The 20,699-nt window shown below is 41.2% G+C and overlaps 4 protein-coding genes across 4 annotated transcripts; 3 read left to right on the top strand and 1 right to left on the bottom strand.

Annotated features, from left to right (window-relative positions):
- Positions 1-319: 319 nt before the first annotated feature.
- INS49_011794 (uncharacterized protein) lies at positions 320-3,038 on the top strand (the record flags this gene model as incomplete). The annotated part of the gene is made up of 2 exons (XM_043172504.1): positions 320-2,630; positions 2,698-3,038. The coding sequence occupies 2 exons, from the start codon at positions 320-322 to the stop codon at positions 3,036-3,038; spliced, it is 2,652 nt and encodes an 883-aa protein (XP_043024249.1).
- A 366-nt stretch (positions 3,039-3,404) lies between these two features.
- On the bottom strand, positions 3,405-4,726 carry INS49_011793 (uncharacterized protein; the record flags this gene model as incomplete). Its single annotated transcript, XM_043172503.1, has 2 exons — positions 3,405-4,527; positions 4,584-4,726. 2 exons carry the CDS (start codon positions 4,724-4,726, stop codon positions 3,405-3,407), a joined length of 1,266 nt encoding a protein of 421 aa, XP_043024248.1.
- Positions 4,727-5,464: 738 nt separating this feature from the next.
- INS49_011792 (uncharacterized protein) lies at positions 5,465-8,139 on the top strand (the record flags this gene model as incomplete). The annotated part of the gene is made up of 2 exons (XM_043172502.1): positions 5,465-6,604; positions 6,694-8,139. The coding sequence occupies 2 exons, from the start codon at positions 5,465-5,467 to the stop codon at positions 8,137-8,139; spliced, it is 2,586 nt and encodes an 861-aa protein (XP_043024247.1).
- Positions 8,140-8,705: 566 nt separating this feature from the next.
- INS49_011791 (uncharacterized protein) lies at positions 8,706-10,580 on the top strand (the record flags this gene model as incomplete). Its single annotated transcript, XM_043172501.1, has 3 exons — positions 8,706-8,795; positions 8,905-9,277; positions 9,364-10,580. 3 exons carry the CDS (start codon positions 8,706-8,708, stop codon positions 10,578-10,580), a joined length of 1,680 nt encoding a protein of 559 aa, XP_043024246.1.
- Positions 10,581-20,699: the final 10,119 nt, after the last annotated feature.

The raw sequence follows: 20,699 nt of genomic DNA, 5'->3' as shown, positions 1-20,699 counted from the left end.
GACCAGTGTTGGGATGGTGGTGATACTTCATAAACGAAGTTGCGGCGACGCGTCCACAGCAACACGCCATAGGGAGCCATTGCAGTGCAGCAGCGCGTCAAAGGGCGCTAGGACAAAAGAGGTCTAGCTTCGTCGCGAGCGCACGTGGGGCAGCCTGTCAAACGTCTCTTACACTAACGTGAGACCGAGAGGCCTTCAACGGCAATTTGTCTTCGGGCCAGGGCATGATTGCATTTCCACCAGACGTTCCACAACTTGCGATGCTGCTCTACAGTATCTGCAGAGCTAGGCCCGCCAACCCGAGTAATTGAGCCTGGCGATGGTCCACGGCGACTGCAGCATGGATCAAGGCGAGAAGGGCAAGCAAGGCCGCCAGGCTCTGGTGGAGAAGCTCATCGAGCTGGGCACACGCGCGTCGAGACCGGATGCGGACGAAAACACTCGCAAGTATGCCGACCAAGAGTTTCATGACTTCGTGCAAAAGGCACGGACGCTCTCCCTGCTTCCGGCGCTCAACTTCCTCATCCAGCCGGGACGGGTGCCCCCTGAGCTGCGCGTCAAGCTCATGGACGTTCTCACCCGGGTCCCTCTGAGGCCTGATGGTGTGCGCGCCACCGTGGAGTTTGTCTTCTCTGTGCATCCTTCGAGCACCGTCACCTCCTCGGACGAGGCCAAGCCACAAAAGGAAGGGGCCAATATCACGCACGAAGCCTTGAGCATGGCTGCTAAGCTCATCGCATACCCCCCGAAGACCGTCTCTGCCGACACCTGGTATCAAAAGGTAGCCCCGCAGCTCCTCTCGTTACTGGACGGACAGGACGGGCCAGAGCTCATGAAAGTGGGGGCTTTTGTCATCGGCTTTGGCATTCTTGGCCGCAGACAATCCGGTGCACCCGGGACAGCTGGCTGGAGAGCCGTCGCAGAGCCCATGCTGAGTCCGATCAACCCTCCGTCTGCGGCAGCGTCCGCCTGGGAGATCGCTCCTGGTGATATCATAGACCTCAGCAGAGACAGGGTGCTTGTCTCCCCGGAGCAACTGGCGCAGGCTCTGTTCCGTCTTCAGGCGCTGCTCATCTCCCATCCGAACCCTAGCTTGTCCAAGAGGCTCTTGCATCCTGTCATCCTTCCCCTCTGGGCCCTTGCTAGCCCAGTCCGTCCTGAAGCGCATTGTGAAGAGCGTTACTGCCAGCCTGCGCAGAACCTGCTCCGCATTTATTTCAAACTCGCTACTGAACCACAGCGGATAGACAACGTAATCCAGAATCTCCTTTTCAATGGCAACCTCGAGGGCGATCTTAGATGGAGGTTCAGAGACACAGTCGGTGGGGATATCGAGGTCATCAAGCCTCGAGATGCTGTCGATGACGATGCCGCACACCACAAGTGGACAGATATTGAACCGAAAGTCGAGTCCCTGATAGACCTGATCAAATCTGTCTGCTCGGCAGAAGATGTGTCCTCTATATTCACAGAACTCTTCGGCCGCTGGTTCTCGGCAAACGCGAAGAAGACTGACGCTGTGCTCCTCACCAAAGTCAGTGAGGCCAAGGAAGACCCTGTCAACCAGTTGATACAAGTCAAGATGCTTCAAAGAATGATGGACAGTTTCCCATCACAATTGGCAGCTGGATCTGACTCGATTTTAAGAATGGTGGAGCCCATATTGAAACAGGGCGCCGATGAGGGTGACGACGAGACGGTGCCAGTGGCGCTTAGTCTCCTCAATATCGTCGTCACAGCGCCGAACTTCCTGAAGGCCAGGACAGACAAAACCCTCGTCCAGTCAATAGAATCATCGTTGGGGCGACTGGGCAACGCAGATCTGGGAAGCTCATCAGCAACAGCCAGAAATCTTGCACTGCTGCTGAAATTCCGGGACGAACTGGATGACCCATCCGAAAGACCCTCCGCCCCGACGTCACGCCAAATCGAAGACCGCAAAACCTACGACCTGGCACTTTCCTACATCACCCAGGCAGACTCGCCCCCGCCCGTGCGTGCCGAGGGTCTCAACCTCCTCCAATCCCTTGTTGTCGAGAACAGCTCCGTTTTAGACATTCCCGCGACCCTCGTCCTCATGTCTTCACTGCTGCAGGATGACGACGATTATATAAACCTGCGCCTGATCAAGATGTACACCCAACTCGCGAACAGACATCCCAAAACCGTCACCAAGGATCTCGTGGAGCACTTCGTGGACGCGGACGAGAAGGCGAACGTAGACCTGCGCCTACGGTTCGGCGAAGCGTTGTTACAAGTGATTGAGCGGCTAGGGGAAATGTTCACAGGCGACACAGCGCGGCAGGTCGGCGAGGCATTGCTGGCCACCGCGGGTCGGCGAGTGTACCGGCCCAAGACGGAACAGAAGCAGCAGCGAGAGGAGAAGCTGAGATTGATGAAGCAGAAGCGTGCCGAGAAGGAGTGGGGAGGCGAGGTGCCCGACCTAGTCTCGGACGAGGAAGAGACCGAGGAGGGCCGGGCGAACAAGGAGATCCTGACGCAGATCATCAGCGGGTGGGACAGCAAGAAGGGCAGCGAGGATGTCCGCATCCGCGGGTCCGCACTGTCTATCCTCGCCGTCGGCATCGAGACCAATATCGCCGGTGTCGGGTCGACTAGTTTCTGCCAGCGTCGACCTGTCCGTCAACGTCCTCACAGTCGAGTCCGTGATCGAGGCTGGCATATTGCGGCGATCAGCCGTGCTGGTCATCCTTGCTTTCGTCAGAGCTCTCAACAATGCCAAGGAGAACGGCAGGCGCCTGGGCTTCGGGCTGACGGAGGAGAGCCAGGAGGATATCAAGAGGGTGTTGAGTTACGTTGCGAGTACTGATAATGATGGTCTGGTCAAGCAGCATGCAAGTGATGTGGTTGAGAGTCTGGACAACTGGAGGCTTGGCTCTCTTGTTTCTCAGGTGCCAGAGCAGGCTCCAGGGATGACCCTGACCCGACTGGCGGGATTGAGTGTTGATCCTGAGGGTGCGCCTTTCGCAGAGCGAACATCTTCAAGGCCTAGAATTGAAGAGATCGAATGCGAATAGCCCGAGTCAATTCAATATCCCATCCAGTATCTCGTCCCCATATAAATACACCTACACCATCTTTATTTGACCACGTCAGGATTTGTGTGTGAGGGCCTATTCACTCATGTGGGAAAGTCTACGTCTTGAAGATTGCGCGCCGTGCATAGGACTGCCTTACTGCCAAGATATCAAAGTTGACATGATCGGAATAAGACGACAATTTCAAGCAAAAGCCTAGACTTAGAAAATAGCCAAATACGGTGGTTAAACTATTCGTTCTCTGAAACCACAGCAATTTCTGCCTCGCAAATAGATACATCCAGTGTCCATAATATTTACAGTCCAAAGTAACAAACAATATCAGCCAGCAGGTTCTCTGGCCCCTCAGCCGTGGGTGGATGGCACCAACGAGTTCACGTAGACCTCGATGTTGGCGTACCCAGACTCGCTGATCTTCATGGCATCGGTAGCGTCGTTGGGGTCCAACCCGTTCGCAGTCTCCCAGGCATCGGGAATTCCATCACCATCGGTGTCCTTGGGCGCTGTGCCTCCCAGGATGGTACCGACACCTCCAACGTCGTCCTCGTTGGAGATAAGAGCGCCGTCCTTGCCGTAGCTCTGCACCTGCTCGATCAAGAGCTTGTCGACCGAGTCCCGGGCAGGGTAGGTCGTGCCCGTGCTGTTCAAGACAAAGTTGACGGCCTCCTCTGGGGTAAGCAGTTTCGCAGGGGGCGAGTAGTCGTACTTGGTGGTTACGATGTCCATGTCGCTGTAGCAGGTGGTCGACTCACAGAGGGCCGAACCGTCCAGCTCTCCATTGCGGTTCGAGTCGTAGAAGTTGTTGGACACGAATCCGTGGAAGTTTGCGTTGCCACGCGTGAAGGCGGTGACGGACGTAGAGGGCCCGGAAATGAAGTAGTTGTTCACGATGTTCGTGTAGCTCTGGCCGTCACCTCCGCTTGCAATGTAACCACCACCACCACCCCAGTTGTAGATGACGTTGTTCTGGAAGTCGTTCACGCCCTTGACCTTGGGGTTACGCGTCTTGTTGTCGATATACAAGTTCCGGAAAAGGCTAATACCACCGTCAGTCTGCATCAGGCCACCACAGCTGTGGGTCTCAAGGCCCTGAGCAATGATGCTGTTCTGGATGGTGATGTTGTGGGCATCCCCATTGATGCTGAAGGTCTCATCGCGGCCCCACGAGACGGAGACGTGATCAAAAATAATATTCTTGCCCTCTGCGATACCCGCCGCATCCTTGCCAGAGTCACCGCCACGTCCCATGCGGACTCTTATGTATCGCACGATGCCCTCGTTGGCATTGGACCAGGACATGCCGTTTCCGTACACAGTAATGCCCTGCCCGGGTGCGGTCTGCCCGGCTATGTAGATGTTCTTGCCGACTGCAATGCGGTCCGAGATCTTGATGACGCCGCCGACGTCAAAGACGACTATGCGGTTGTCCTTGGACACAGCATCTCGGAGGGATCCAGTGCCAGAATCGCTGTAAAAGGGTGTTAGTCTGACAGGGAAGGAGTCCGTCTGGGGAGGTGTGCTCACTCCAGGTTTGTTACGTGGTAAACCGAGCCAGTCCGTCCTCCGAGCGCGTTCCGGCCGAAACCCTCGGCTCCGGGAAAGGCGAGCAGGGCCGAAGCCCCTGAGACGCAGGCTGCCAGGAGGCAGGCAGGCTTCGAGAACTTCATCTTGTTGAATGGAAAGAATGGACGCTCCAGGCGGGCAGTATAAGGGAATTAGGAGAGGAAGAAAGGGATGGAGGCAGAGATGGAGTGTCTGCTTCTCACGGCCTCGCGGGCGCAAGAGTCGCGCGATTGCACCAGGGGCGTCATGGTATTTTATTTGCATTTTAAGGTGCTGCTTGCTGGGTGCGTGGTGGGCCACGGCGATGCCCCCGAGCGGCAAGGGGTGGATCAGCAGGCCTAGCGAGCTCCTCCGTAACAGCGAGGTGGCTCCAGCAGCGGCGCTGGCAGGCTGGCCCCGAGCTGCCAAGCTCGTGATGATGTATGTGAAACAAAATCGATGGGAAACAAAACGAGCAACCTGCCTGATTTAGGCTTCTCCGCCCGCATCAGGAGCGCCCACTGAGAAGAATGGGCTTAGAACTCACCTCCACAGCAGCATTCTGACGGGTGGGAAATTAGCCCGATCCTTTTTGGGAACGGAGGCGGAGACGGAAGAGGCGAGAGGTGTGTTGCACTGGGATCTGACAGTTCCCCCGAGTAGATCGTCGACTTCCCGGCTCCAGGTCGGTGAACGGCAGGGACACCCCCCCCCGTTCAACCCTTATTAGGGTTTGACCCTGAGAGTACACTACGCGTCTCCATTTAGCAGACGCGTCTGCCCGACTTCCTGGCATCAAGTTTCATACACCTTGAGTCGCTATCCACGTCACCAAACATGTACTCCAGTGCACAATAGCGAAGATGCCGACTAGGAGGGTCATCAATGACTCTGAGGATGAGGATGCCGGCTTCAGCCCGATTAACAGTCCGGTCAAAGGTCGTGTTGATACGACGGTTGGCGCGATCGCGCTGGAAGGCGATGCAGGAGTCGAGCTGCCGCTAGCAGATTCGACCATCGACCAGCGGTCGACTGATCCAGAATTCTTCCACAAGATATACGAGGAGCAGCAGCATGTTCCAGAGGCCGCACGGAATAACAGGGTTGAGGGCATCTCCTCAGACAAGCAGAAGAGCTCAGACCCGAATGCTAAGAACTCGTCTTCCATCACTGACCCGACCCGGAAGGATTCAAGGAAGAAGCCAAAGACGGCCGTGGATGCAAGGGACTTTGCCAGCCTTACCCAGGTCACGACTCCAAGGAAGGATGGATCAAGTGGCTCGCGTATGGACGAATTCCCCAGTAGTGATGGAGAAGGCGGCGGCGGCGCGAGGCCAAACACAAAGTCGAGAACTACGAAGACCTACGGCAAGCGGAAGAGGGGACAGACTGCGATACCGGGAGCAGCCATCCCCAGCTCCAGCCCGGCACACCCCTCGGCAAGCAATCAAGGCCTGTCGTTGACGCACACGCAGGGCGACGAGGAAGCACTGCCGAAGCCTGCGCGGAAGAAGAGGGGAAGTGGCACCCAGAAAGTCTTGGACGGTCTCGTCGAAGACGTCGACTTGCTCGTTGTTCCTAGGACCGCAGAGACCAACCAGTCTCCCGCACAACCGCAGGGCAGTAATGAAGGCCAGGATGTTGTGGTTCCTGACAGTCTCAATCAGCCACAAGACACCGCGAACCAGGCGCCTGCATCATTCTTCATTGCACCACCAAACCACCTCACTGTCAGCCAGAAGCAGGAATACTTACCCATGAGTGGGTCTTCAGAGCATGATGACCACGCAAGCCGCGAGAATGCCTCGCCCTTGCCCCACCCCGAGACGCAAGCGCAGAGGCTCCGCAGCAGTGAGGCGACCATCGCTTACACAACACCGAGCCGATATTGTTCATCTGCTCCAGGGTTTCCAGAGCTTCCAGAGGACGATGGTCGCAATTCCTCAGTACTGACGACTTCAATCAGTAGAAAGGCTCAGAAAAGCACCGTTCATTACACTGCGGTGAGTCACCTTGTCTACGTCCTCCTGCGTCGCATCCTCGTGTTGAACCAGGAATTTTACTTTCTCGTGCAACAACTGATGTCTCTTAGCCCCATTCATCGCCGGATGAGCTTAATTCGCATTCGTTGGATAATCTGGGACCCCAGGAGAAGCGGAACAAGAACTCGAGTGAAGTCGATGAGTTGGCACAAGATGACTCTTGGGATTCCGATAAGATCGGGTACGCCCGAGAGCAGTATAAACCAAGACCAAGTAGAAGAAGATCGGGAATCGACCAGGATGAACAGCCCTCGCAAGCTGACACGAGTATTGGCAATGCGAAGAGGAAACGGCAGAAAACAGATCAGCACCACGATGTGGTCCAGGAGGACGGCTGGGATTCCGATAAGGTAGGAGCCCACCGGGAGAGCTACAAGCCCAGGCCTAGCCGTCGGAGGTCGAGGGCAGACGAGGACTTGGCGGCACCGGAACGGTCCATGCCGGATACCTGCCCGCCCGGCCCGGGAAGCCCGGAAGGGACGGAGAATGCAGAGCCGATTCTGATCTCATCAGGACAGCAGGCGCCACCAGAGCAAAGCGACGACATTGAAGGGATTGGTCCTAGTTATCTCGCTGCGCTGCCGGAAGACCTTCGCCAAGAGGTGGTTGCTGATCAGCTGGCCCGCAACTCGCAGGCATCGCGGACTAGAGGTCGTGGTCGCCCGAGTCAGGGTGGCGATACACCACAACCTAAGAAGAGAGGAAGAAAGAAGAAGGAGACAGTCAACGAGGATGCATCAGCCTTAGCAGAGGAAGCCGACCCGCAAGGTACTGCTGCACCAACTCCTGCAGCGGGCAAGAAGAAAAGGGGCAGACCAAAGAAGACAGATATCCCCAAACTACCACCGGCCCCAGCAGCTGATGATGACATCTCGCTCGCATATGGGGTAGAAGGTGTGTCGGATGCGGCGGATGCAGCAGAAGTGATACCCCCTCAGGACTTGGGAGTCGCACCTGCACCGTCAAAGGGGCCGTCGAAGAGAGGCCGCAAGAAGAAGGTCGTAGAAGAGACGCCTGCAGCCCCCGAGGAAGAGACCATCTTTCGTGGTGGAGAAGAAGCCGTCGACGGCGACGATCAAGAGGTCACGAAAGAAGCCAGGGCTCCTGCGGGGAGAGGGCGGAAGAGAAAGGTGGTGGAAGAACCGCCTTCAGCTGACGAGTCGGATGATCATGTCGATGGCTCTCAACGGAAGCTGGAAGTCGCCAGCGATGTGGAGGATTATCCCAAAGCCGGCACAGGAGTAAAGCGCAAGGCTCTCACAGATATCAGCAACACTGCGTCCTCTCAGGGACCTGCACATGAGACCGATGGAAAGGAGAGGGCGACTCCGGAGACTGTTGTTGACATGCAAAGAGAGGCCACACCAAAGGCCAAAGAGAAGGAGACCCCGAAGTCTGCCTCGAGCACCACCAATCAACAGGGTAAGGTACCGTTAAGGGTGGGGTTGAGCAAGAGATCGAGGATCGCGCCTCTGCTGAAGATGATCCGCAAGTGAGGACAAACCCGCCGCCTTGCTCGAAACTTTGACTTCCAAGCACCCATCACTCAGTCCGCCTGACAGGCCGAGACTTTTTGGAGATGTGTATCATTATGCTCACCCAGCCAGATGGGGCAATGCTGGGCCGAATCGCACGAGAACAGGTGCGCGGTCGAATGAAATCAAGATGAATTGACGTCGGAACTAGCTTTGCCCAATTGCATTAGTTACATGTGCGCACAATCCCAGCCGACAAGTGTTGCCCTTGCAGTTCGTGCTGCAGTGACAATGCATGTTCCAATGGCGAATGGCGTAATAAGCCGCCAAGCCGGTGTCACCGCGCATTCCTTGGAGGCGGGTTGCACCCCCAGAGATGGGCCGGCCACCTTCGCGGGGCCGAAGCCGGCGAGAAAGCTGTGGATTTTCTCGCCGCCAGACAGAGTCATTACCCAGACCGCGGGGTCCAACCTCCCGCCCTCCGCCATTCTCCCCTCCTCTACTCCAGCACATGGCCAATTGCGCTCAGGACTTACTCTTCTAGAAAGCTGATCTTCACAACCTGACTACCGAGGTATTTGGTCACCATGTCCACCCACGAAGGGGCCAATGGCGCCTCTAACGGCACCCACACCCAGTCCCAGCGGTACCTCAGCACCCGCGGGGATGACAATGACGTGCGATGACAGCCCCTTCCCCTCCCCTCTGCCTTTCTTCTCGCCGCGGCTCGTTGAGCGTAGCCCCGCCAATCCATCCATTGGCGTTGGCTGACTGTCGGGTCTACAGCTTTCCTTCGAAGACGTCGTGCTGAAGGGCCTCGCCACCGACGGCGGCCTGTACATCCCCGAGGAGATCCCGCAGGCGACTGGCTGGGAGAGCTGGAAAGATCTGCCCTTCCCCGAGCTCGCCTTCAACGTCCTCTCCCTCTACATCTCCCCCTCCGAGATCCCGGCCGACGACCTCAGGGGCATCATCGACCGGAGTTATGCCACCTTCCGCCACCAAGAGACCACGCCCCTGCGGCATCTGCAGGACAACCTGTTTCTGCTAGAGCTGTTCCACGGGCCCACGTTCGCGTTCAAGGACGTTGCTCTGCAGTTCTTGGGAAATCTGTTCGAGCACTTCCTGACAAGGAAAAATAAGGGCAAGATCGGAAGAGGTGAGACCCACACGCGCACGGGAGAGGCACATCGCGGGGTGCGGGCTGGTCTTCGACATCAGCGGTTAACATCACACCGCGCACAGATCGGCATCACCTGACCGTGGTCGGCGCAACCTCCGGCGACACAGGCAGCGCCGCCATCTATGGTTTGCGCGGCAAGAAGGACGTCTCTGTGTTCATCCTGCATCCCAAAGGCCGCGTCAGCGCCATCCAGGAGGCACAGATGACCACCGTCCTCGACAAGAACGTGCACAACCTCGCCGTCACGGGCACCTTTGACGACTGCCAGGACATCGTCAAGGCGCTCTTCGCCGACCCCGACACCAACTCCACTCTCAACCTGGGCGCCGTCAACTCCATCAACTGGGCTCGGATCCTCGCCCAGATAGTCTACTACTTCCACGCCTATTTCTCCCTGGCCAAGTCGTCGCCGGGCTTCAAGCTCGGCGACAAGGTCCGCTTCGTGGTGCCGACGGGCAACTTCGGCGACATCCTGGCCGGCTACTTCGCCACGCGCATGGGCCTGCCGGTCGACAAGCTCGTGGTCGCGACCAACGAGAACGATATCCTGAACCGCTTCTGGCGGACGGGCCGGTACGACAAGAAGCCGGCGGCGGTCCCGCCCGAGGCGTCTGGCGGCCTCGCGGCCGACGGCGTCAAGGCTGATGAAGGCGGCGTCAAGGGCACTCTGTCGCCTGCCATGGACATCCTGGTCAGCAGCAACTTCGAGCGGCTGCTGTGGTTCCTGGCGTACGAGTTCGCCTCGGCCGCGGGCATGGACGACGAGTGGAACAAGCGGCAGGCGGGCCAGGAGGTGGCGGCGTGGCACAAGGACCTCAAGGCCAAGGGCGGGTTCAGCGTGTACAAGGCGGTGCTGCTGTCGGCACAGCGCGACTTTGAGAGCGAGCGCGTCGACGACGAGCAGACCGTCGCGACCATCAAGGACTTCTACGGCCGGCTCGGGTACATCCTGGACCCGCACTCGGCGGTCGGCATCGCCGCGTCGCTGAGGTCCGTCGCCCGCACCGGCGCCGAGGTGCCGCACATCTCGCTGGCGACGGCGCACCCGGCCAAGTTCGCCAACGCCGTCGACAAGGCGCTGACGGGGCTGGAGGGCTACGACTTCGAGAGCAAGGTGCTGCCCAAGGAGTTTGTGGGCATGCACGAGCGGGAGAAGAGGGTTGCGTTCGTGAAGAACGACTGGAAGGCGGTCGGTGAGCTGGTCAAGAAACAGGTGGAGGAGGAGCTCAAGGAGGAGGAGCACGCGGCGCAGGCGGAGATCCAGGCGGCCAGGGAGTGAAGGGGAGACATGTCCGGAGGCCGGGAGGGGCTCGATATATGACGCTTCATTGTCCGACTGGTGTTGTCTTGGTGTGGTTATACAAGGCTTGCATAGAGGACCATCGGGGCATGTTGAGGCAATATTTAGGTAGCACAGGGAAAAGCATGAGTTTGCCACTTTCTCTTCTTCTCCCCCCGCCACCTTCCCCCCCTCTCCCCCACCACAATGACCTGGCTGTTTCCTGGGTAACAATGTGGATGTTTGCATCTGGGCAGTAGAGCATACCTTGGGAACCGTTCCTGGCAACAGCGTTGGACAGTGTGGGGGATGGCTTGTCTTTGGCTGACGACCTCGGGAGGTGACTGTCCTCCCAGGAGAAAGGACATGATTGAGCCTTGATCAATTCCGTGTATCGGGCAATCGTCAAATGACCAAGTCCATGTAGTTTCCAGCGGCATCCCTACATCGCCAGAAAAGTAGTATCACCACTTTCTAATTGTCAGCATAACTCTTCAGTTGCATACGAATCCTGGAGTCACAAAGAAGTCTAGCGTCTTTACCAGTCCTCTCAGGGCGAATGGGCTGTGGACTTGAGACTACGGGGACCAGTGTAAATCCGCAACAGATTTGAATTCACCGGCCCCCTTTTATAGTTTTCTGGACCTGTTGTACTTATTTGCACCTCAGTTTCTGGGACACAAGTTCAATCATAAGCTAGTGATATTTCTGGCGCTATCTAATTTGTGAGACATAATACAAGAATACTAAGTATTAAAAGAAATAAGGCTTATATTAAAGTAAATTTATTATTTAAGATATATAAATTTATTTTTTTAAAGTTGTAACTTATAATTTTATAAGGTATAATATAAATATTAATAAGTAATATTAAAAGTATAAAATATTATTATAAAAGATTTAAAAAACTTAATTTAAAAGTAATAATTTAAGCCTTTGTGCTTTTATATTGCTATAAACTTTTCTGCCCCCTTTACATGCCGTGATAATAAAATTTCTTTTTGCATGTTTACTTTTAGCTTAATATAAGCTTAGCAAAAGGTTTATTTAATTTTTGAGACAGTGAGTGCTGTATTCCGCTGGACTGTATAGATAAAGAGCAGATTATTAAAATCTTAAAATACTCTGGAATATCCTAGAGAATTGGTATAGTCTTATGTAGCCGTATTTTTACAAGTTCTTCACCATATTACAGGTGAGAACTCTTGGGTATTATTATTAAGGACCAATATTAATGTTTCTAATATGAGAAGGTATGTAGGTCACTTTTATAGGTTAAATAAGAACGATTTGAAAACTTGAAACGTTTCAAGCCCGATCGGTATCAACCTTGGGCTCCGGGCACGACGTGGCATGGGGGCAACGATGGGAGACTAAACACACAACCACACCTGTCCAGCTTGCATGAATGCTACCCCAATGGCTTCAAAATAACTACACTGCCCCACAAATGAGATTCGGTTGGCTTGAATTGCGAGGTAAGTTTTCAGCCTGCGAGTCACGCCCTGTATACTCTGTTCTCGTGTCCCCGATGGACTCAGACGCAGGCACCCGCCACTCCTCATCCATGGTACTCAGAGGCTTGTATGGACCTCTGCAGCAGAGGCTTTCGATCTTGCAAGGTAAGCTATGGCCGACCGCCTTTCGTCTTACAAATCTCTTTTCGTATAGCAGGTCAGGGAGGCGCGGGTACCTTTGCACTAGATTTAGCATGTGAGTCGGCATTGCCCCGTGAGGCCTTCATAAGCTCTCTTGCTTTTTCGACAAAATTCCAGATTTACGTGAGACACCTGTCCCGTTCTGTCTGGAGGAACAAGCACCGGGACCGGCCCAAGCGAGGGGATGCCACTGGCTGGTTCTGCATCCGGACAGACCCCGCCTGGACGATATTGTCCAGACTGTGGAAGCCCTATGCAGGAGTTTAATGAGCTGAATTATATGGATCATATGGAGTCATTCGATTCAGTTACGAGAACAAGCCACTCTGGGTGCTCGGGATGCAGGTACCAAAGGAAGACTTGCCTTGCTGTGTACGCGTGTCAGCCCTAGGCAGCGTGAGTCCTGGGCCCAGTTGGCGGAGCTTTTGGCACGGGTGGGTTCCCACATGCCGTAGTGTTAGGGCCTGTATCTGATCCGATGATCGAAGACGTAAAGGGCGCGTTCGGTGCTCCCGGTTTACTTTATTGTTGCTGTGTGCGCAGGGACGGGTCACATGGATCCACCCCCGCTTGTCCGTCAGAGTCCATCATCCCATACATTTCATTCAGGGGTCTTCAGTCTTGGAATCAGTACCCAAGGACCAGGTGGCTGGTGAAGAGTCTTGTTTGCTTCGATCGATTCGTGCCTATGTCTGTAGCACGGCCATCTCTAGCCACATAGGCTCCACGAAGCTAGGTGCAGACAGTGATGCAGCAACATTGTGTGGATTGGTCTCGAAGCACTCGAGATGTTCATGAGCGATGTACTGACCTTGGTCGCACAACAAAGTATTCTATGGTTCACGCTGATTAGCTAGAACCGCAAGGACAGGTTCCTAATTGCTGTCGTACTTAAACGCGTCAACAGATGGGGCGAGCAACCGCAGTCCAGACTTTCTGGGCACAACAACCCATATACCGTCCGAAATTAGCAGAGGAGTGGGTTGATCGAGGTTTTCCCTCATGCTAAGCCTCCGATCGTACGCAGTCTTTAACAGTGGCCAGATCTTGTCTCACTCGGAATTAACATGGAGGCCCTCCGAGCCGAGCCCGAGCCGAGTCGAGATGCTCTGTCCGGTCGAGACTCCAGGCGCCATGACAGCTACGTCCTGATGATTGCGCGTATGTTTACCAGGATAACGCAGAGATCATCTATCCTAGTGGTTCATCCCATCGTCGCCCAGGGGTGTGGAGTTGACCGTGTATTTTTGGGACCCACGATGGCGTGGGAAACAATATTTTGTTTCCTCCCCTATCATGGCCTCCCCTATCCACTGCCGCGTGGAATGGAGGCTCACGAGGCTTCAAAAGAATGGCCTCCTTCCTTACGACCTTTGCTGGGACTTGGCTCCATCCAGCCTTCGAGCGCAAAGCTTTAAACTCGGTCCAGTCGCTCTTTGTTGCCCCAATCTATCGCTTCTTAGCAGTGCTTCTGTTGGCAAGTACGACCCTTGCACTTGGAAGGCTACTTTAGTTATCCCCTCCGGGGCACGTAGCCTCTTAGAACTTAGATAGAATAACATTAATATATAATTGCTTCCCATATAATTATTATATATATAAGAAACTTATTAACATTAATTAATGATTATGGGTATTATAAATTAATAAGGTAAAAAAGGTAACTTTATAAGGATTTCCCTAACCTAAAAATTACATCTTCCTTATTAATAAGCGCTATATAGCAATAACTGCTTTTTTAAGCCTCCTTATATTATTAAACTTCCTAAGTAAATATTATAAAGATTAAATAAATTAAATAGCATTCCTTATAATATTTATATATATATTTATTGCTATTTAAAAAATATATATTTATTATGCATAAAATTTTATTAAAAATAAACTTATTTTTAAATTTTCTTTAAAATTTAGCAAAACTTAATAAAGCTTTATTTTATTAATAAATATAGCTTATAATTATTATAATTATTAAATAAATAAAGCTTATAATTATTATAATTACTAAAATTAATATAATGTTATATTATTAATAAATATAAGTTATGCATTAAACTTTTAATTAATATAAAAAAACTTAATAATAAAAAAAAGCTTTAACTTTTAAGGCTTAAAGGAATTAAAAACTTTTTTTTTTAATAATTATAATTTACTTATTATTAAATTATTATTATTAACTTACTTTTAAATATTATTTATTTTATTAATATTTCTTTATTTTATTAATTTTACTTTTTATAATATTTATTATAAAAACCTATAAGTATAATTAATAATGCTAAAAAGCTATTAATTTTTATTAAAAGGTATATAATTAATAAAATGCTTATTTAAACTTTAATTAACTTAGTTTATTATAAATATATTAATTTAAAACTATAATTTACGGCCCTTATATAAAAAGTATTAATAAAATACTTAATTACCTATCTAATAAGTACTTTAATAAGCTATATGCAATAAAATCTTTATAATAACAACCTTTTCATTGCTTATTATAAGGATTATATAATATGGATATAAGTAATATTTAAAGCATTATTAAATCCTTATTAATAATGCTTAAAAGTTTTCCTTTAAATACAAGGCATTTATATAAAATATAATAATTAATTTATAACATTATAATTAATTACCATAGCTTAAACTAAGGAAAAATTAAAATAAATTAATAATAAGCTTTATAATGCCTTATTAGCCTTAAAATTAAACATAAATAAATATTGCATATAACTTTAAAAATAGCAATTATAAGCATAGCCCTTATAAAAGCTATAAATAAGCTTTAAATAATAATAATTGCTAAAAGAATAATTCCTAAGATAATATTTATTGCCATTATTAGCTTTAAATATATAATTATAAAACTTAAACTTAATAATATAATTTATTAAAAATTAATATAGCTAATAAAGCTTATTATTATTAGCAAAAAAATAAAAATAAAGCTTATATTAAAGATATATATTATACTTAATATAACCTTAAGTTACCTTAAAAATGCCTTTATTAAATAAAAAGTATAACTTATATAAAACTCTTTTCTTATAATATATTTTTAATAAATACTTAAATTTAGCGAAGTTAATATAATTTATAAAAACCTTTAATAACTTTTATAAATATATTAAAAACTTATATAATTTGCTAAATAATAAAATAAAGATATTTTTTAATATTTATTATTATATTAAAATTTAGCTAAGTTAATTTTATATAGTTTTTCCTTAAATACTTAAAAACTAAGCTAAGGCTTATTATCTTTATTTTATAAATTAAATTAATATATTTATAATAATATACCTTAAAATTAAAATATATTTTAATATAAACCTTAATTATTAATATTATTATATAAATTAAATAATAATAATATTTATAAAAATAAAAACATAAAACCTAAATAAAAACTTATATAAGGTTTTATATTTAATGCTTAATAAGCTATAACTTTATTAATAAGCATTAAGCTAAGATTATATTAAAAAGAATAACTTAAAAATAATAGTAATTAAAGCTTATAAAGGAGTTTTTAAGCTAAAAATAGCTTTTTTTAAGTTAGCTTAATTATATAAAGAATTATTTTTAAACTTAAAATTTATAATAAAAATATAGCTTAGCTATATAATTATAATTTATATTATAAATAAAGTTTTAAATTAATATTATATTAACTATAAATATAATAATTAAAAGCTAAGAGGAAAATAATAATTATAATTTTAAGTATTTTAAGGAAATTAAAGATTTAGCTAATTAAATTTAAGCTATTTAAGCTTTAAATAGCCAAAATCCTATAATATTAACCATAAAGCTTAAAATAATAATGCTTATAAAAGAAAAGGAAAATAATTCTAAAAGAAAAGATATTATATTTATAAAAAGAAGGGATGTTAATTAACTAAATATTTAGCTAATAAGTAATATTTAGCAAAAAAAAGCTATTTAATATAATATAAATATAAAAGTTATAATAATAACTTTAATATTTTTTTAAGTAAGTTTAAGAAATATAAAATAAATAATAAAAATAAATTTTATAAATATAAAGATAAATAAAATTAAGATAATAATTATAATAGCAATATTTATATTATAAAGATAAGACTTAATAAAGAAATTTATTATATAAATATTAATTTCCTAGCTAATAAAGTATTTATATATTAAATTATTAAAGATAATATCTTTTAAATAAAGATAATTATTATAGCTAGCTAATTTATTTTAAAGAATAAATATAATTAAACTTATTTTTAAAGAATTTTACTAAATATAAAAGCATTATTAATATTTATAGCTAAATATAAGCAATTTCTTATATTATAATAAGAAAACTTAAAGTATTAAATTAATATAATTACTATAGGAAAAGCCAAAATTAAATTTAATAATAAAATAACCATTAATTTACTTAATATAATAAAAGTTTTTATCTTAATTAATTATATTAACTTTTATATTATTTAAATATAAACTTTATTTTTACTTTACTTAATAAATATAAATAAGCTTTAAGTATATTATAATAATATTATAAATAAAATAATTTCCTTTAATAATGCAATTATTATATTAATACTTAAAAAATAAGGTTACCCATAGTTTTTTTTAAATTAAATTATTAATGCTATATATTTTTTCTTAAAGATAAAAATAAGAAAACTTTATCATTGCTTTAAATACCCATTAATAAATTAATTATGCTAAATGCTTAAAAAAGCCGGTAATTTAAATATTAATAAATAAGTAATAATAAAGATTAAGAAGATATATTATTATTATTAAATAAATAAATCCGCATTTAAGCATTTTAAGTTTATATTATATAATAATTATGAATTTAATTATAAAATCTTAATTAATATAATATATTTAAGTAAACGCTTAGTTTTTTACGTTATAAACTAAGCCATTGCTTTTTAAAGAGCGAAATTTTTAAAATTTATATTTATAAAAATTATATAATAAATACTATAAATACTTTAAATTAACATATATTAAGGACTATTAAATATTATTAAATATAATGCAGAAATAAACTTTGTATCCTTAAAATTTTATTTAAAGGCATAAATAATGGAAATTAAATATAAATAAATCCTTATAAAGGTATATTAATTTATTAAAAAAGTTAAGAAATATTATTAAGCCCTTAAATAAGTATATAAAATTTTATATATTAAATTGCATAATAGCATAAATAATAATATTATTTTATAAATAGCTATAAAAGCTATTAATAATATTGTTAAATTAAATAAATTAATTTCTATGCTTTTAATTTTTAATGCTTATTTATAAGTATTATATAAATTACTATTATTATTATTAATATAAAAGCAAGCAAAAGCTATTTTAAAGGCTATAAAGATGCTATAAAAAACTATAGCTAAATAATAAGTATAAAATATATTAAACATTAAGGTTAAACCTATTTTTAATATAAAATATTTATTATAATGCAAAGTTTATATATAAAGAGAAAGAAAGAGATAAAAGGGTTTATATAAGGTTATTACTATAAATAACCATAACATAATCTTAAATATATTAAATAAAGCTGCAACGTTTAAGTTAATAATTATTTAATTATATTATTAAAATAATAATAAGGAAATGCAACCCTTATAAGCAAAAAACTTAATTATAAAACTTTAAATGCAACTTATTATGTAATTATTATTATTAAAGATAAAAAACTATATTATTATATTATATATCTTAAAAAAATAAAATGAAAATTATAACTTAGTAATTAAATTAAGATAAAATAAAATTATTATAATATTAAGCTTATTATTTAAAAAGTTTAATAAAATAAAAATTAATAATCTTATTATTAAAGGTATTTTTTAAATTAAGAAATAATTAGCAAAGTAATATAATAAATATTATTTCTTTAAGTTTTATATAATATAAAAGGTAAAAAGCAAAATCATAAAACCTTATAAGAAATCTTAATTTATTATTTAAGGTTATAATAATAATAAAAAGGAATTAATTTTAATATAAAGCTTAATTATTTAAAAAATAAGTTAATAAATAATTCTTATATTTATTTTTTTATTAATTTAAAAAAAAGGCATAATTTTTATACTTTAAAATATTACTTAAGCTTACCTTTAAATAAAGTTAAAATTATATAAAATAATCTTTATAAAGCTATTAAAGGAATTAAAGAATAAATACTCTTTAAGCATAATTATTTATATTATTTAACTCTTATATAATATAATAAAATTTAGCGTTTATTAGTTTAATATATATTAAAGATATTATTAATAAAAGCTTAAGATAAATTGCTTTATATATAATTCTTGCTTAATAATTATAAAGCTTATATAACCCTTTAAAATAATAAGCATATAAATAAATAATATATTAATTTTATTTATATTAAAATTTTAAAATAAGGAGATTAAGATAAAAGCTATAAAATTATAAGGAAAACTAAAATAAGAATTAATGCTTAAAAACTTAATAAATTATAATAAGGCTTGTATAATTATAAATATTATTAACTTAATTATTACTTAATAAAAGGGATAGGCTAATAAACTTACTCTTATTAATATAATAATTAAAGATGCTTTTTAAAAATACCTTAAATAAAAAGCTTGCAAAGCATATATAGCTTTAATTTACTAATTAAAAGCTTTATATAATCTTTTAATAGCTGCATAAGTATAAAACTTAAAGATAAGAAATTATAAGAGCTTAAATATATAATTATTATAATAAATAAATAACGCTATATAAGGAATTAAATATATACCCTTTAATCTTAAAATAATAAAACTTTTTATATTTATAAATAAATTATTTATAAATAATTAAAACTTAATATTTTAACTTAAATATATTATTATCTTTATAAATAAAACTTATAAAGAAATTAAGAAATTTATAATAATAAGCAATATTTTCCATTAATTATTAATAAAGTATAAATATATTACTTAAAGCATATTAATAAGCAAAATTTATAGCATAATAAATAAAGTAAATATTAAAATCTCCTTAATTATAATAATTAAAATAGCTATAAAACAACTCTTATTATTAAATATACCTTTAATTATTTATATAAACTTATATAGCTTATATAAATACCTTATAAAGCTAGAAATAATAAAAGAAAAGTACTTTATAATTAATATTATATTATTATAAAAGTTATATAAAATAAAAAAGATTACTAAAATAAAGTAAATAAATAGGAAAGATAACTTTATTAATATAATAATAAAATTAACTTTAAATACTATATTATAAAAGCTTATTAATAATAATAAGCTTTATATATAAGTAAATAGATTAATTAAAAAACCTAAAGTAACCCTTTTTTGCTAAAAAAGAAGCAACTTATTATTAATACCTTTTTCTTTTAACCTTGCTACCATTAACTATAAAACCTTATACTTCCTAAACTTAAATCCTTAATATAAACTTTAACTTTTTATATTTTAATTAAAATCTTCTTAATACCTTATTATATATAAAAATAACCTTATAATTATTAATATTATTAATAATTATTATTTTAAAGTTAACCTTATTATTATTATTACTTTTTATTACTATTTATTAGTAATAATATTAAAATTAATTTTTATTAAATTTATTTATAACTTATTAACTCTTCTTATAATTAAAAAATAAATTAATAATTATTATATAATAATTACAAAGTTTTGCATTATAAATATTTATTTTAATTATTAAATTCTTATAAAATCTTTTTCTTTTTATTATAATAAAAAATATTAATAATAATTTATAAGAATTATTTAATACTTTTATTAATATACCTTATAAGGATAATAATAATAAGCAAAATCATTTAGCAAACATTATATTTACTTCTTATATTAAGAATATACTTAATATAATTATTATTATAACTATTATTAATATAATTAATATTAAAGGTAGCCCTATTGTAATCCTTAATTAAAATTAAGATTCCCTTATAAATATTATAATTATAACCTTAATTAATAAAATAAGCTTTGCAATTATAACCTTAATTAATAAAATAAATATTATAATTATAATCTTAATTAATAAAATAAACATTATAATTACATTTCCATTAAGTAATAAAATAAAGATTAAAATTATTATTAAGGCTATAAAAAAAGCTAAAATTACCTTAATTAATAAAGATAAAGATAAGCTTATTAATCTTATTAATTTTTATAATAAAGTTATTACTAATAATGCTTATTTAATAAATATTAATAAAGATATTAATAATAATGATTTTTATTTATTTACTTATTTAATAAATATTAATAAGAAAGTTAATAATAATAATTCTTATTTACTTAATATTAATGGCAATTTAATTATTATTAATAATAAAAATAATTAAAATTAAGCTAATAAAATCTTAATAAAGATTATAAAAATTACTTTTAACTTTACTTTTATATTAAGTATTAAAAAAAGCAAG

This window comes from Diaporthe citri (assembly GCF_014595645.1).
Source record: "Diaporthe citri strain NFHF-8-4 chromosome Unknown scaffold_5, whole genome shotgun sequence".
In the NCBI taxonomy this organism is placed as follows: domain Eukaryota; kingdom Fungi; phylum Ascomycota; class Sordariomycetes; order Diaporthales; family Diaporthaceae; genus Diaporthe; species Diaporthe citri.
The sequence above is the reverse complement of the archived record's forward strand: the minus strand, read 5'-3'. Positions and strand labels throughout refer to the sequence as shown.